The sequence below is a fragment of the Chrysochloris asiatica genome, unplaced genomic scaffold (assembly GCF_000296735.1).
Source record: "Chrysochloris asiatica unplaced genomic scaffold, ChrAsi1.0 scaffold00044, whole genome shotgun sequence".
Classification (NCBI taxonomy): Eukaryota; Metazoa; Chordata; class Mammalia; order Afrosoricida; family Chrysochloridae; genus Chrysochloris; species Chrysochloris asiatica.
Window position 1 is genome coordinate 20,100,971 of NW_006408562.1, and position 16,847 is coordinate 20,117,817.

The 16,847-nt window shown below is 39.9% G+C and overlaps 1 protein-coding gene across 1 annotated transcript in view; it reads right to left on the reverse strand.

The window, feature by feature from the left end:
• Positions 1 to 16,847, reverse strand: part of COL4A4 (collagen, type IV, alpha 4) — a 175,917-nt gene that overhangs the window by 88,663 nt on the left and 70,407 nt on the right. Inside the window, exons 12-18 of the mRNA XM_006861931.1 lie at positions 9,826 to 9,906; positions 8,294 to 8,347; positions 7,968 to 8,027; positions 6,759 to 6,803; positions 6,368 to 6,421; positions 3,829 to 3,898; positions 3,017 to 3,121 (exon numbers count right to left, since the gene is read on the reverse strand). Coding sequence (XP_006861993.1) covers positions 3,017 to 3,121; positions 3,829 to 3,898; positions 6,368 to 6,421; positions 6,759 to 6,803; positions 7,968 to 8,027; positions 8,294 to 8,347; positions 9,826 to 9,906 — 469 coding nt within the window. The remainder of the gene's footprint in view (positions 1 to 3,016; positions 3,122 to 3,828; positions 3,899 to 6,367; positions 6,422 to 6,758; positions 6,804 to 7,967; positions 8,028 to 8,293; positions 8,348 to 9,825; positions 9,907 to 16,847) is intronic.

Consider the following 16,847-nt stretch of genomic DNA (forward strand, 5'->3'; position numbering starts at 1 on the left):
CACCTCACAACATGGGTGAACCTGGGGGACATTATGCTGAGTGAAATTAGTCAATCACAAAAGGACAATATTGTTGAGGCCAATGTTGCAAAATGTTAGGAAAAGCTTTTCTTTGATGGGGGAGGGCGAGGGAAATTTATTCATGGGCTAGAGGGTGGACACATGTTAACACAGTGATATGACAAGCAACATACAACAAGACAGAGGTTAGCAGAGGAAAGATGATGGTAGCAGGAGACATACGGAAGAATGCAATAGTTACATGATACATGCAATTAATGGTACATGGAAAGGATTGCAATCATTGCAATGAAGCAAATTATAAGATTTGCTGAATGCAAAATGGATTATTTCCTCTCTAAACCTTCACACTAGAAAGTTTAAAAAATAAATGAATGCGAAGTGAGGGGAAATACACAAGAATGCCCAAATTAGCAGACAGTACCCATTTAACCTAGCCTTGATGGCTTGATAATCAGAACTCTACTAGAGGAAGATAAAAAAAAAAAAAAAAAAAAAAAAAAATTGGTGGAAGGAAATGAGTGTAAATTGCAACAGTTTGATGAACTTGACCTTAAGGATGTAATCGCTCAAGGTACCAACTGAGAGAGAAGGAGTCTTCACATCAAATATCAATCCTATCCCATCTGTACACAGGGTAGATAGGGACAGGCAACTTAGACATTGGCTACCTAAAATGAGGAGGCAATAAAGGAAGGAAGTGACTGGCTTACTAGTTTTCAAAAGGGAGTTTAGTTTAAGAGTGTGCAGGGGGAGGGTAGAGTCCCCATTGAATAGTTTTCATCTTGTCTAGACAGCTCTGGTGAAAGGAGATGGGGATAGGATTCTTATGATTCAATAGTGAGTAACTGTTATCATGACTAATTGCAACTGTCACAACTGTAAAGGTAGTGTTTGTGTAACAAAAATGGAGGAGTAGTTAATCTTACAGTCCAGAAGCAGAGGACCCTAGGATCATCAAGGGAAAAAAGCACAGGCAGAATGCAGGACCCTATCCAGAGAAGCAGCTGGAGGCAGAGATGGGGACATAGAGAGAGGGAGCAGCTGAGGACTCTAGATTCATGGAAAGAGAGGGGCTGGGTGCTGGCAACCAGGAGGCAGGCTTGCAGAATTGTTTAAATTATTATATATTCCTGAGTATTTCTGTATATATCCACCCCCTAAAACACAAAGGGAATGGAAGCAAATACTATTGATTGATGATGCACAGAGGAGATTATAATTATTGCAATGAAACGGTGGTGTAAAGCCGATATTCTCCCATGTAAACTATCACTCAGTTCACAATAAAAACTTAAAACAACAACAACAAAACTGTGAATAAATAAATGCCCAGAAAAAGAAAATACCATGGCTTGGGGCAGGCACACCTTAATCCTTAAACCGACATCTTTGCTTTTAAACGCTTTAAAGAGGTCTTTTGCCGCAGATTAGCCCAGTGCAATACATCATTTGATTTCTTAACTGCTGCTTCCAGGGGTGTTGATTGCAGATCCAAATAAAATGAAATCCTTGACAATTTGCAATCTTTTCTGTTTTTCATAGTGTTGCTTCTTGGTCCAAATACACCCCTAAGATAGTGATTGAGTATTTTTGAGGTGCATTGTTGGGACATGTATTTCTTATAAATAAGTGATTAGCTGGTTTGAGTTCAGTAGCTCTTAACTCTGGTTGTACATTCAAAAAGTTGTTAGCTGTGTTTGTATTGGCTCCTGACTCTTGGAGATGCAGTGTATAACGGAGCACAATGCTGCCCAGTCCTGAGTCATCCTCATGATGGGTTGTAGACTGAGCCATTGTGATCCATACTGCTTTTGTTGATTGCTATTGAGGAATCCTGGTGTGGTGCTATCGGCTAATCCATCAGACTGCAAAGTCATTTGAAGTACAAGGTTGGTTCAAGTTCACCAGCTGCTCCTTGGAAACCCTATATAGGGTCACTATGGGTTGGACTTGACTCGATGGCACTTCACAACAATTGAGAAGTAGATGAGCAATGTCTTTTGCTAGTCCTTCTAAGTCTGGGAGCTCTGCTGAAATCAGTTCAGCATCATAGCGACATGCTGGCTCCACTGACAGGCAAGTAGTGGCGGCATAAGGTATACTGACGGAAAATCAAACTGGGTCTCCTGCATGGAAGGGGCGGATTCTACTGCGGAAACCCCACGGCCCACAAACAGTAGAAATTCTAGGGCAGTTTTACAAGGAACTCTGGTAGCGTAGTGGTTATGAGTCAGGCCGCTAACCTCATGGTCCCCATTCTGTGGGATAAAAATGAAACTTTATGCTCCTGTAAAGATTCACCGCCTCAGAAACCCTTGTAGGGTTGATAGGAGTCAGAACCGACTCCACAGCATCCACCACCATCACCACCAGGCCGCTTTAACAACACAGGTGCCTGAGCCCATCTCCCAAGGAGTACGTTGGGCTTGGTCTGTGGCAAACCATAGGCATTAGTGGTTTTAAAGGCTTATAAGGTGATTTTAGAAACTAGAGTCCTGATGTGGCACTATAGGATAAACACTGGGCTGAAAGGTTGGTTTAAAATGAAAGATCAGTGGTTCAAACTCACCAGCTGCTCCTCGGAAACCCTATACAGTGTACTATGAATTGGAATAGACTCAGTGACACTTAACAGCAACAACATACAGGGTCACTGTGAGGAACCGATTTGATGGCACTGAACAACGACAACAACAAAGGTGATTCTGGAGCTCTGGTGGTGCCCTAGGTTAAGTGTTGGGCTGCCAACTGCAAGGCTCCACCTACCAGCCACTCCATGGGAGAAAGATGAGGTTGTCGGTGCTCATAAAGACTTAACAGTCTCAGAATTCATACGGGGCAGTTCTACTCTGTCCCCATAGGGTCTCTATGAGTTGGAATTTACTTCAGGACAATTGAATTTTGAAGGTGATTTCAATATCAGCAAGAGTTGAGAACCACGGTGGAGGTGAGATATAGGAAAACTGGCAAGAAAAAGCCAATGTATTCTTACCTGCGCAGGTTTCACCTGGTCTACCTGAGAGACCTGGAGGGCCAGGTGGTCCAATTGCCCCCACTTCTCCATAGTGGCCAGGGAAGCCAGGATCCCCTGGAGGACCTGTGAAAGGTAATTACACATAGGAATGTGCATGTAAAAAACATGCATGTAAAATCTATGTACACTTAATTATTGTGAGATTTGGTAAATATGTAATTTGACTGTTCTGCAGTTAGTTTGTTTTTTAATCACGTTTTAAATGAATCAGCATAGGCCATCCCTTCTTCAGGTGTGCAAACTTTGAATGGAGGCTTGTCTGTCACTGATTAAGGCCTGGATGGTACAAAGGGTTAATGCATTCTGCTGTTGTCTGAGAGATTGGAAGTTTGGGACCACTCAGACGTCTAAGAAAGCCCCAGCAATCTACCTTCAAAAAAAATTAGCACAGTTCTAGTCTGACAAGCATGAGGTGATGGTAACTGGTTTAACTGCATTGTTTTCCCCTTAGTGTTAGCATCTTGTGGTAGACAATAATCCAATGGTTTCATACATTTTTTTAGCAATTAAAAACCAAAACAAAACTATTTTCTGAAAGGTGACATACTAAAACCCCAACATACTGTTTATATACTAAAATAAAATGTGGTCTCTGATGCCAATAGAGACAAACAAAGGGTACACCCCAAACTGCACAAGTATTGTTACATATTCATGGTCAAGTTTAGGTATTTGCCTGTCTAAGATGCAAGCTATGAAAATACTGGAAGAGATGCATTTGCCAGGGTGACTCCAATGCCATTTATGGAGGAAATGAATGGAACACAAACCTTTGAATGGAGCAGGTGGAGTTACCAAAAGACCTGGTGGTCCTGGGTGTCCACGGTCTCCAGGGTCCCCCTGAAATCATTCATTCACTCTTCTTAGAAACAACAGTCTGGCTGGCATTAAACAGACAGTAGAAAGACCTCGCATGCAATCACATAAAGATCATAGGCTGGCTAGAGAAATGAGCGGCTCATAGAAGTCTCAGAGGAAGAGTGATGCATCCAATCTCCCATCTACAATCAGAAGCCACTGACCAACTGGTACAATATGCACAAAAGAAAAGTTACTCCAAATTACTCCATGCCCATAAATTAGATTCTTCTGACATGTTAAATTTCCTCAATATGCTAGAAGTATTAACCTTTAACTGTCACTCCAGGATCAACAACTGGCTTACTCACCTAGCAAGATCTGAATATAGATTTTATTTTAGCAACAAATACTGCCTTCCCCTCCTTATTCCCTTACTGCCTACATGGCTTGTCCTGAATGAGCATGACACATGAACCCACAGAGGTGACAACGAAAAGGAAGATATGCAGTCATGCTACAGGGAGATGGAAACGGCGCCCTTCATTTTTTAAAAAACAGTATTTTGTTGTTGTTGAAAATGCACGTATCAGAACCCACCCACACCAATTCCACAATTTTCACACGGACACTCAGTGACAGCGATTACATTTGTCAACTTGTGCAGCCATTTTCATCTCCCTGCTCCTAACTGTTTGTTCCTCCCCATGAACTAACTACTCCCAGATTTTCTACCTAAAACAGCATCAACAGTTGCTGTTGTCAATTTGATTCCAATGTAGAGAGTTCTTTAAAAGTGTACCATGCTCCAGACAGACATTCGTCACTCATTAAAGTCAACTGAAGAAAGATTCACTGCCGTCCTATTGGTTCCAACTCATAGTGACCCTGTCTAGGGTTTCCAAGACTGTAAATCTTTATAGGAGCAGGAAGCCTCATTGTTCTCCCTGGGAGTGGCTAGCTGGTGGATTTGAACTGCTGACCTTATAGTTAGAAGTCCGGTGCTTACCCATCAGTCTGTCTTGGAAACGCTGTAGGGCAGTTCTTCTCTGTCTGGAAGGGTCACTATGAGTCCGAATGGACTTGATAACCGTGGGTTTTGTTTTATGGCTTCGTTTGAAAAAGACATGAGGGGGTATTTTTGGTTGAAGATTTCAAGATTATCTCAAGGCAATCGTTTTGGTGACTCTTACAGTCTCAAAGGTTCCAGAAAGTCTGGATTCCATGAAAATTTTGAGATTCTGTTCAGTATTTTCCCCCTTTTGGTCAGGATTCATCTATAGAACCTTTGCTCAAGCTCCTTCATTTGTAATCCTGATATTGTTTTAACCCTGTCCTGGTGTGGTGCTGCAAGATCAGCATAGGACTGCTCACTGCAAGGTCAGTGGTTCAAACCCACCAGCTGCCCCTGAGATACCCTCTACAGTGTCACTGTGAGTTGGAACCAACTCAATATCACTTTACAACAACAGCATGGACTTTTTAAAGTTTTCATTATGATTCACCTTCTAAAGGATCATTTCTCAGACATAAAATGTAATAATTACAACATAGAGTGTTGTTGTGTGTTTTTGAGTAAGGTCAGACCTATAGCAATCCTGTATCAGGTTTGTGAGGAGCAGCTGGTGGATTTGAACTGCCAGCCTGGAGGTCAGCAGTTCAGCGTTTTTCCTAAAGAGTTGCACCACAACATACATTAGAGTAATATAAGCAAAATAACCTCTGTCAGTGGTTAAAACACTCCACTGCTAATGGAAAGGTTGGTGGTTCAAATCTACAAGCCATTCCAATGCAGCAGTCTGCTCTGCAAAGATCTGCAGCTTTGGAAATACTGTAGGGCAGCTACATTTATGAATGATTCTTAGTAAGTTCTTATTAAATCTTGATGATTTAAATATACTTTAAAAATACATTAGAGAAATGCAGATAGGTCTCTTGTGATACAGTAGTGAATAATTGTTATCAACACTGATTGTAAGGGTTGGAAATGTAAAGGTAGATGTTTTGTAGCAAGGACAGAAGTGATTAACTTTTCAGTCTAGGAGCGGAGGTCCCTGGGACCATCAAGGGAGAAGAGCGGAGAGCAGGACCCTACCCAGAGAAGCAGTGATACCTGAGACAGAGGCAGAGACGATGACGTGGAGAGATGGAGCAGCTGGGAACTTTAGACACAGAGAGGAAGAGGGGCTGTGTGCTGACAACCAGGGGCCAGGCTTGTAGTGTATACCCTTTGGTTGGTTGATGATGCATGGAGGGGATTGTAACCACAGCAATGAAATGATATACGATAGGATGAATGTAAAACTAATGTTCTCCCATGTAAACTATCACATAATTCACAATAAAACATTAAAATAAATGAACCTAAAAAAACCCCATATATAATAAATAAATAAATAAATAAATAAATAAATAAATAAATAAATATAAGGAATAAATATATATACATTAGATAACATAAAGGACATAATATTTTATTAAGGCTCGACTCCAATGAGCTCACTATTTTACCTTTGAGCCAAGAAATCCAGGTGGCCCAGGATGGCCAATCAGTCCGGGTTCCCCCTACAAACAACCACAAACATGCCTTTGGTAAAAATGCATAAGTAAAAAACAAATGTGATTGAGTGCCAACTTATCTCATTTGCATTTAATTAGAATGATCCATGGTCACTGAGATGCTGGGCAGCTTTAACTCTGAATAGGGATTGCATTTGACTAAGTCTTGTATTTTAGGACTTGCACCCACAGCTAAATCGTGCGATTCATAAAATGAATGTGTCTGCTTTTCCAGTTACATGCTTCTGAGTGTGTGCGTGTGAACAATACAGTTGTTTGGGCATGCTGAAGTGCCTTTACTAATGAGAATGGATTTGTCATCCCTATAATGGTGAATGTTTACCTTCAATCCTGGAAAACCCGGGGAGCCATAGGAACCAGGGTCACCCTAAGAAAGGTACAACAATTAACACAAGCAGAATGAAATAAAAATGTATGGACCAGTTCATGCATCATTTTTCCCCTCATGAGATTGCTTCATCTGCCAATGTAGATGCATGAAAGCAAAAGCATCTAACACAGATTTCATTTCTTATCATATTTGCTTTTTTAAGTGGACTTTGATTAGTCTTATTCATAAACTTCATGTCATTGCCATCAAGAACATATTTTGTTAACAGTTTATTTAACTAATGCTTGCCCTGGGCCAAACAGCTTTGAAATCATTGCAATATACTTTGTCTGGAGATTAACATTTGCTCTGTGCTTTAACAATATTACAAATTAGCACGGAAGGCACTCTTGTCCCATCAGGTACTCAATCTAGAGCCAAGTCAATGCAACCAACATCTACTGCAGTCTGGCCTCTGTGATGATTCTATGCAGAGGGATGTCCACTAGTGACCTAATGCTGACATGTGGGCAGATGTTGGGTTTTTTTTGTACTGGCTACTGCCTCAAGAGCATCATCTTATTTTATCAGATAAGTAGAAATGAGCAATGACAAGCTAATGCCAGGCTGACACAGCTAGTCAGGAAATGCCATGACTCCATTGCAGCCCACCCCCATGTCCCCACAAATTATCTTCTACTTTCTTCTTGGTGTGGCACTGTAGCACTAGACTACAAACCACAAAGTCTCTGGATCAAACCCACCAGCTTCTCCTTGGAAACCCTATACAGGGTCACTAGGAGTCAGAACCAAGTGGACAACGCTAAGCAATAACATTATGAGAGATGCTCTTGGAAGTTTGGCTACTACACAATTCTCACCCAAAATATATGGTTCTTATCTGAGGTACGTTCTCCCTCTTAAGCATATGGAAATATTGATCTAGTCTTGTTAAGTGCCACTGAATTTGAACTACCGGCCTTGAAGTTAGCAGTCTTGTGCTTATCCTACAGTGCCACACCAAGACTCCAAGTCTTACGTTGTTGTTGTTAAATGCTGTGGAGTCGGTTCCAACTCACAGTGACCCCATATAGGGTTTCCAAGGAACAGTTGATGGACTTGAACTGCCGACCTTGTAGTTCGTAGTTCAGTGCTGATCCTATGTGGAAAAGAAAAGCCTCCCAATGTTCTGAAGCTAACAGGGGTCTGAGTGATTCTTACCGGAGGTCCTGGAAATCCAGAAATGCCCTTCTCTCCTTTCTCCCCAACGCCAGGTTTTCCCTTTTAAAGATAACAGTCGAGGCATTCAGGGAAACATATTTCAGCAATATGTAAAGCAAAGACAAAAATGCTTTTCAACTGCTTAAAGAAAATGTAATTACTTTAGAATACACACCTGATACAAGAGTGATAAACTAGTGACAAAAATCTAGCAATACACATTGGCATTTAAAACAATGATAAGAGACATAAACTTTGTTTTAAAATTAATATATCACATCATACAAATGAAAAAGAGAGAGGGAGCGTATTTAAAAAAAAACTACCTTGAGTCCAAAAGGTCCTGGCGGTCCAAGAGGTCCAGGTATCCCTTTTACACCCTGAGGATTAGAATGAAGAGAATCTGGTTTTCTCCTATCTTTTAGTATATGGAATTCACTCTTTCAGAAATCTCCTCTTTTGATAACCTGTTTTATTCACATTTTAAAAATAAGGGATTGTTCTTCAACTGACATTAATTAGCAATTGAAACTCCACTCAGATTTCTACATCAGACACCAGCAGGTCTGTTCTATGTGGGAAACACAGATGTGGACCGCTGTAGGACCAGGACTGTGAATGCAAGTTAAAAATGCAGAAGTTAAGAAGAATGATGAAAGGCAGAAAAATTTAACCCAGTAGCCAAAATGCAGAAACAGAATCTTCTAAAGGAATGAAGAATGGTCAAGGGTCTTCTAAAGGGTCAGCTCCATGCGTTTGTTACCATTTCAATGACCAAATACAACTGGGCTTCCAGTGGCATCTGTAACAACAGTATTGGAGGCTGGCAAAAGAACAAAGATTTGACAAGAGTCTTCTATGGGTTCTACTCTATGCATTTGCTATCATTTCAATTCTTAAAGTGTGAAACCCAATAATTAATTGGGCTTCCGGTGGTCTTTGCAGCCCATCGATCAAGGATAACATTAAAAAAAAAAAATTCACTGCCTTCAAGCTGATTCCAAATCACAGTGATTCTGCAAATCTTTACAAGAGCAGAAAGCCTCATCTTTCTCCTGTGGTGCGGCTGCTGGCTTTTCAACTGCTGACCTTTTGGTTAGCAATCCAATGCTTATCTACAGCATCACCAGAACTCCTTAAGGACAACATTGTGGTGTGTGGCACTGTAGGATCAGCACTGGACTGTGAACTACAAAGTTGGCAGTTCAAACTTACTGGTCATCAGAAATTGTATATAGGGTCTCTATGAGTCAGAACTCAATAGCACTTAATAACAACAAGAAATGCTATCAAAACAGTTCCAACTCATAGCAACCTTGTATAGGATTTCCAAGGAGCAGCTGGAGAGTTTGAACCGCTGACCCTGTGGTTTGCCGTCCCGTGCTTATCCTATAGGGTCATACCAGGAGTCAGTGGGACATTATGTCTTGGAGGGCATGCCACAATTTAACACCTTTAGCTAAGCTCTCCTACTCAGCCGCTGAGTAAACTGAGAACCTTTCCAAGGCTCCCATTTCTCCTCCATTGTTGTGAAGTGCCATCGAGTCGGTTCCGACACATAGCGACCCTGTACAGGGTTTCCAAGAGTGTAAGTCTTTATGGGAGTAGAAAGCCTCATCTTTCTCCTGCGGAGTGGCTGGTAGTTTCGAACTGCTGACCTTAAGGTTCGCAGCCCGATTCGTAACCACTACGCTCCATAGAATAGGGTAATAACTTCATTGACCCGGCAAGATTCTTGCAGGTTTAACATGGTGATGTAGGGAAGGTGCTCAATACTGGGCTGGCACAGAGTTAAGTGTTCAAAAAATTTTCACTACTGCTACTTTACCCTGGCCAGGTATGGGCTTGGGATGATTACCTTTTCTCCTTTAAAAAGACTAGAATCCGGTGGTTCGACCAATAGTGTTGGTCCTGGAGAACCTTGCTGGCCAACTTCTCCCTTAAAAAACAAATCAAGATAATAAGAATTAATATGAAATGTATAAATGAATACATTTTTTGTTTTGTTTATTTGTGAAAAATAAGATGTGAAAGGGAAGTCACAGAGTAGAAGCCAAAGTGTTGTTACAGAACGAGGAGTGTAATCAATGAAATGAAACAAAACCTATGATTGGTTGCAAGAGAAAAATAAAGAAAAAGAAAAAAACAAACAATCTAGGATGGTTACAGGTCAGGACAAGGAAAATTATTCACAGGCTAGAGAGTGAACATGTCGACAGGGATGGCATGCAGACAACATACCACAAGAAGGAGGAAAGATGAAGGTAGTGGGAGGCAGAGGGAAATGTAATATTGAAGTGAATAGAGGGAAATACTGTTAACTGTTGGCAAATGGAACGGATTCTAAGCATTGCAATGAAGCAAAGTACACAATTTATTGCATGTAAAACTGATCATCTGTTCTGTAAACCATCTCTCAATTCCTAATAAAATTTTAAAGAATCAATATGAAATGTATATTTTGAAACAAAGGAGACTTTTATCCATATTGTGCTTCAGGGCTTACAATCCTGTGTGCCATGGATCTAACATGTAAATTAACACGTCATTTTAATTCATATTTACTGATTTCCTAATAAAAATTGAATCCATGCTTATTGCTAAAAATAAGATTTAGGGCTTCTGGTTTGGGCGATAGCAGCAAAAACCAGGTAGGGAATGCTCCATTGTGAAGGGATGGGGATCCCACAAAGGAATCACTCGTAGAACAACTCCAGAGCTCCTGATCTACCATAAGATCCAGGACGTCAGTTTCCCACACTCGCAAATGAAAAATCACTATAATGAGGAAAATACTGCGAGTTAGGAATCTGGAGATGGCAGCCATGCCGCCCTGGCAGAGTTTAGAGGGCGGGGCTACAGCCAGTTCAGCTCAGAAAACCTGTGCTAAAAGCAGTGCAGAGACATTTGCAAAAAAAAGAGGCGGAAAACTACACATTTCTCCCTCTTTTTCCCTGTCCTGCCTTCATTGCTCAGCCCAGACAACATTAGGCGGGACAACTTTCTCACGGTTCAGAGAGAGGAAGCTTGGTGGTGACTTATGACATCACCCACAGAGACACAACCCTAAAATTTTCTCCAATGGGACCACTGGCAGCTGTGCACCCTGGAGTCGGTTCCAACTACAGGCGACCCTGTAGTTGGTTTCCAGGGCTGTGGGTCTGTGCAGGAGCTGAACACCTCATCTTTCTCCCATAGTACGGCTGGTGGTTTCGAGCTGCTGACCTTGTGGTTCGCGGCCCCATTCGTGACCACTACGCTACCTGAGCTGCCTACGCAGGACCCATACAAAGTAATCTGTAAAACCCCAACATAAAAGGACTCAACACATGCAGATACCTAACTGACCTTCAGAGACAAAAATAGTGGACAATCTTTCTCCCATTAACTGCTCAATATCTACCTGCACACCTCTACCGTAGTGACTAAAGGAGGGCCTGAGAGAGTGGACACCCTCACCCACTGATGGAGGCTTCTGCCTTGCACACATACTGCCTGTGTAGCTCAGGACCGTCGACCACAGCTTCATCTCTGTTCCAAAGTGGTGGTTTTTGTCTCTGCATTTATATTACTTCTGATTTTGGTCCTTTTGATCACAAATCTTTCCTGGAGGTGGGAACTTTCTCTTCCTACATTACCCAAGAAGAGACAGCAATCATGACCATATAGCCAAGCAATAAGCATACTCCATAACAGTCCACCACTGAGACAAGAGCCAACAATACCTGTTAAGCATTACACGAGAAAAGGGAACCTATCTCCTGATCATAATCACCAGGTAAACTTAACAACAAACAACAAACATTCACTTAAGCTTTAATAAAAACACATAACTATCAGAAATGATGAACAAAAAACAACAAACAATATCGAAACATGTCCCAAAACAGAAGAGAGTAGCTGAGACAAATGGGCTAGATATAGACAAAGGTTTTTTTAGAGGAGGAAGAATTCAGAAGAATGATATGGAAACAAATTCAAATGCTCAGAAAAGGTGTGGAGAAAAACAAGGAAGAAATCAGGAATGTACTACTGGAGCAATCAAATAAGATTGATACAGCATTGAAAACAATTCAAAACCTGCAAAAAGATGTCCTGATGATTAATAATAAGATATCAGAAATGGACAATATACTGAAAGGGGAAAGGAGCAGAATAGAAGAGATAGAAGCCAGAACTAGCGAGCTGGAAGACAAAATCTCTCATACTGCAAAGAAAGAAGAGCACACAGAATAAAGGATAAAAAATCTGAAGAGAGTCTAAGATTCATGCTGGATAACATGAAGAGGGACAACTTAAGAGTTACTGGTATTCCGGAACAGGAAGATTCAGAGAAGTCCACAGAGGGAACAGTTGAAGAGCTTCGGAAAGAAAATTTCCCTAACATCTTGAAAGATTAGAAGATAAACATTCAAGAAGCCGAACATACCCCAGGAAGGACAGACCCCAAAAGAAAGTCACCAAGACATATAATAATCAAGCTCTCCAAAATCAAAGACAAAGAGAGAATAGTAAAAGTGGCCAAGGAGAATAGAAACGTCACTTATAAAGGCAAGCAAATCAGATTACGCTCTGACTCTTCAGAACAAACCATGCAGGAAAGAAAGCAATGGGGAGACATACACAAAGCCCTACAAACAAAACAAAACAAAAAAACTGTCAACCAATAATCGTCTAGCCAGCAAAACTATCAATCAAATACGATGGTGTGATCAAGATATTCCACGATAAACAGAATCTGAGAGATTTTATCAAAACCAACCCAGCACTTCAAAACATCCTAAAGGGAGTTCTGTGGACTGAAAACCAACAAGAACAGACAACAAAAAGAGATTGACAAGTTCCACCTGGAACTTAGTCAATAGATAGCAGAGTCCAGAACAGAACAAGACTACAACAGCAAACTCAAAGGAGCTGGGAGGTCAACTGAAGATCAAAATTATATCAATGTCAAAGAAGGGACAAACGTAGCAACAGCGATTCAGGTGATGAGGATGTCAGGTAAATTACAGGATACAATGGATTCTCTTAAATGGAGAGAAAAGTTAGTAGACTATAAGGTAACACCAAAGAAAGTTAATACTTCACACTTTACCATGAAAATGAACTTCCAAGCAGAACAAGCAACAATGAAAACTAAAAAGAAACTGACAAGGAATAGCACAAAAAATACAAAGCCAACATAAGAAGGCATGCAGAACAAAAGAATGAGCTGCACTACCAAAAAAGTAACATAATGGCAGCAATTAATTCATACTTATCGATAATTACATTGAATGTCAATGGATTGAATGCACCAGTGAAGAGACAGAGAGTGGCAGAATGGATAAGAAAACAAGACCCTTCAATTTTCTGCCTGCAAGAGGCACACCTTACACACAAAGACAAAAACAGACTAAAAAAGTTAAAGGATGGAAAAAAATTTTACCAAGCTAATTGCAACAATAAACAAGCAGGAGTGGCAATACTAATCTCCGAAAAGTAAACTTTAAGATAAAAACCAGTATAAGAGACAAAGAAGGACACTATCTGATCAAAAGGTCAATTGAGCGAGACGACATAACCATAATAAATATCTACGCTTCCAATGAAAGAGCACCAAGATACATGAAGCAAACCTTACTAGAATTGAATAAAGAAATAGACAAATCTACAATTATAGTGAGAGATTTTAACACACCTCTTTTGAAAGGGGACAGAACAACCAGAAAGAAACTCGGCAAACTTACAGAGGAACTAAACAACACAATCAACCAACTTGACCTCATAGATATATACAGAGCATTCAATCCAACAACAGAACAATATACATACTTCTCCAGTGCACATAGAACATTTTTCAGAATTGACCATGTCCTAGGTCACAAAGCGAGCCTCCATAAACTCACAAACATCAAAATTCTACAGAGCATATTATCAGACCACAATGCTATAAAAATAGAAATCAACAATAAGAAGACTAAGACAATAAAGTCAAATACAAGGAAATTGAACAACATCTTACTGAAAAGCGACTGGGTAAAAGAAGAAATTAAATGTGAATTCACAAAGTTCCTACAAACAAACCAAACCAACATAATATACCAAAATCTTTGGGATATGACTAAAGCAGTGCTGAGAGGACAATTTATTGCAATTAATGCACACATCCAAAAAGAAGAGAGAACCAAAATTAACACATTAACACAGCATCTTCAACAATTAGAAGCAGACCAGCAGAGGGAACCTACAATCACTAAAAGAAAGGAAATAATAAAGATAAGAGCAGAAATAAACAAGATGAAAAACCGAAAAACTATAGAAAGAATCAACAGTACAAGAAGCTGGTTCTTTGAAAGGATTAATAAAATTGGCAAACCATTGGCAAAACTAACAAAAGAAAAGAGGGAGCGGACACAAATAACTCGCATTAGAAACCACATGGGCAATGTCAAATGGAACCAAACAAAATCAAAAGGATAATAACAGAATACTATGAAGAGTTGTACTCCATAAATTTGAAAACTTAGAAGAGATGGATATATTTCTAGAAAAATATGACCTACCCATACTTACTCAGAATGAAGTAGAACACTTGAACAGACCCATAACAAAAGAAGAAATTGATCAGGTCACCAAAAGACTCCCAACCAAAAGAAGACCAGGCCCAGATGGCTTCATGGGTGAGTTCTACCAAGCATTCAGGGAAGAACTGTCATCAATTCTACTCAAATTATTCCAGAACATAGAAGAGGATGGAAAACTCCCTAATACTTTTTATGAAGCAAGCATTACCCTCATCCAAAACCAGGGAAGGACGTCACTAAGAAAGAAAATTATAGACCAATATCCCTCATGAACATAGATGCAAAAATTCTCAACAAAATCCTAGCCAACAGAATCCAACAGCACATCAAAAAAAAAGAAAGAAAATACATCATGAGCAAGTGGGTTTCATAAAAGGGATGCAAGGATGGTTCAACATTAGAAAAACAATTAACATAATCCATCATATAAATAAGAAAAAGGAAAAGAACCACATGATCATATCGATTGATGCAGAAAAGGCATTTGACAAAATCCAACATCCATTCCTGATAAAAACACTCAACAAAGTAGGAATTGAAAGGAAATTCCCAACATAATCAAGAACATATATACAAACCCAATAGCCTACATCATTCTCAATGGAGAGAAACCGAAAGCCTTCCCTCTGTGAACAGGAACCAGACAAGGATGCCCTTTGTCACCACTGCTATTCAATATTGTGCTGGCAATTTTAAACAGAGCTATATGACATGATAGAGAAATTAAAGGCATCCAAATTGGCAAAGAGGAAGTAAACTCTCCTTATTTGCAGACGATATGATCCTCTACATAGAAAACCCCAAAGACTCAGTAAAAAACTACTAGACCTCATTGGAAGATTCAGCAAAGTGGCAGGATATAAGATCAACATACTAAAATCAGTTGGATTTCTCTATAGCAGCAACGATAGCACTGAAAAGGACATTAAGCAAGCAATACCATTTACAACAGCTGCCCAAAGGATGAAATATTTAGGAATAAATATAACCAGAGAAACATAGGACTTATACCAAGAAAATTACAAAACACTACTACAAGAAACAAAAAGAGACCTACAGAAGTGGAAGAACATACCATGTTCCTGGACAGGAAGACTCAACATCGTGAAAATGCCAGTACTGCCCAAAGCAATTTACACATACAATGCAATCCCAATCCAGATTCCAACAACATTCTTCAAAGGTTGGAAAAGACAATTACTAACTTTATATGGGAAGGAAAGAGACCCAGGATAACCAAAGCACTGCTTAAGAAGAAAAACAAGGTTGGAGGTCTCTCACTCCCTGATTTCAAAATTTACTATATGGCTACAGTGTTCAAAACTGCCTGGTACTGGTACAAAGAAAGATACATTAATCAATGGAGCAGAATCAAGAATCCAGAAATTAGCCCATCCACATACAGCCAAATGATGTTTTACAAAGTGCCTAGGCATATTGCATGGGGAGGAGACAGTCTCTTTAACAAATGGTACTGGCAGAAGTGGAAAGCGACATACAAAATACTGAAACAGGACCTTTACCTCACGCCCTAAACAAAAACGAACTCAGCATGGATTAGAGATCTAAATGTGAATCCTAAAATTATGAAGGTCATCAATGAAAAAATAGGGACAAACGTGAGGGCGCTAATTCAGGGCATACCCAGGTAACCAAACATTTTGAAAACTACACAAACAAAAATAGACACAATAGATGAGTGGGACATGCTAAAAATTAAAAATGTATGTGCGTCATAAGACATCACCAAAAGAGTCAAAAGGGAACCCACAGAATGGGAAAAAATGTTTTGCAATGACACATCAGATAAGGGACTCATTTCTAAAATCTATTTCTAAAATATATCGATTCCAACCCATAGCGACCCTGTATAGGGTTTCCAAGGAGCAGCTGGTGAGCTTGAACCACCAACCTTGCAGTTCAAACGGCTTTACAGTCTGGCACATTAACCCACAGTGCCACACCAGGACTCCTAAGAGCAATAACAATTAGTAAATAATTCTTTGGTGCCTTTCTGAGTATTATTATTTGATGCTAGAGTCATTGTCCCTTGAGTTTCACAGTTAAGAATAGTCTGTAAAATAGATCACTTGCATTTGCAAACCAGGTCTTTATCCAGTAAGTTGCTATGGGGTAAATTCCTTCAAGTCCATTTCAGCTCTCTTTTTTCTTTAACTCCTCAAAGCATCACATTTTTGATATTATTTCTAATATCACCTTCCTCTAAATTACTGAATAAAATACTTGCTGCCACTGTGAAGTGCTGGCTTCAACTCATAGAGACCCTACACTTAACTACACATAAAACACTTCC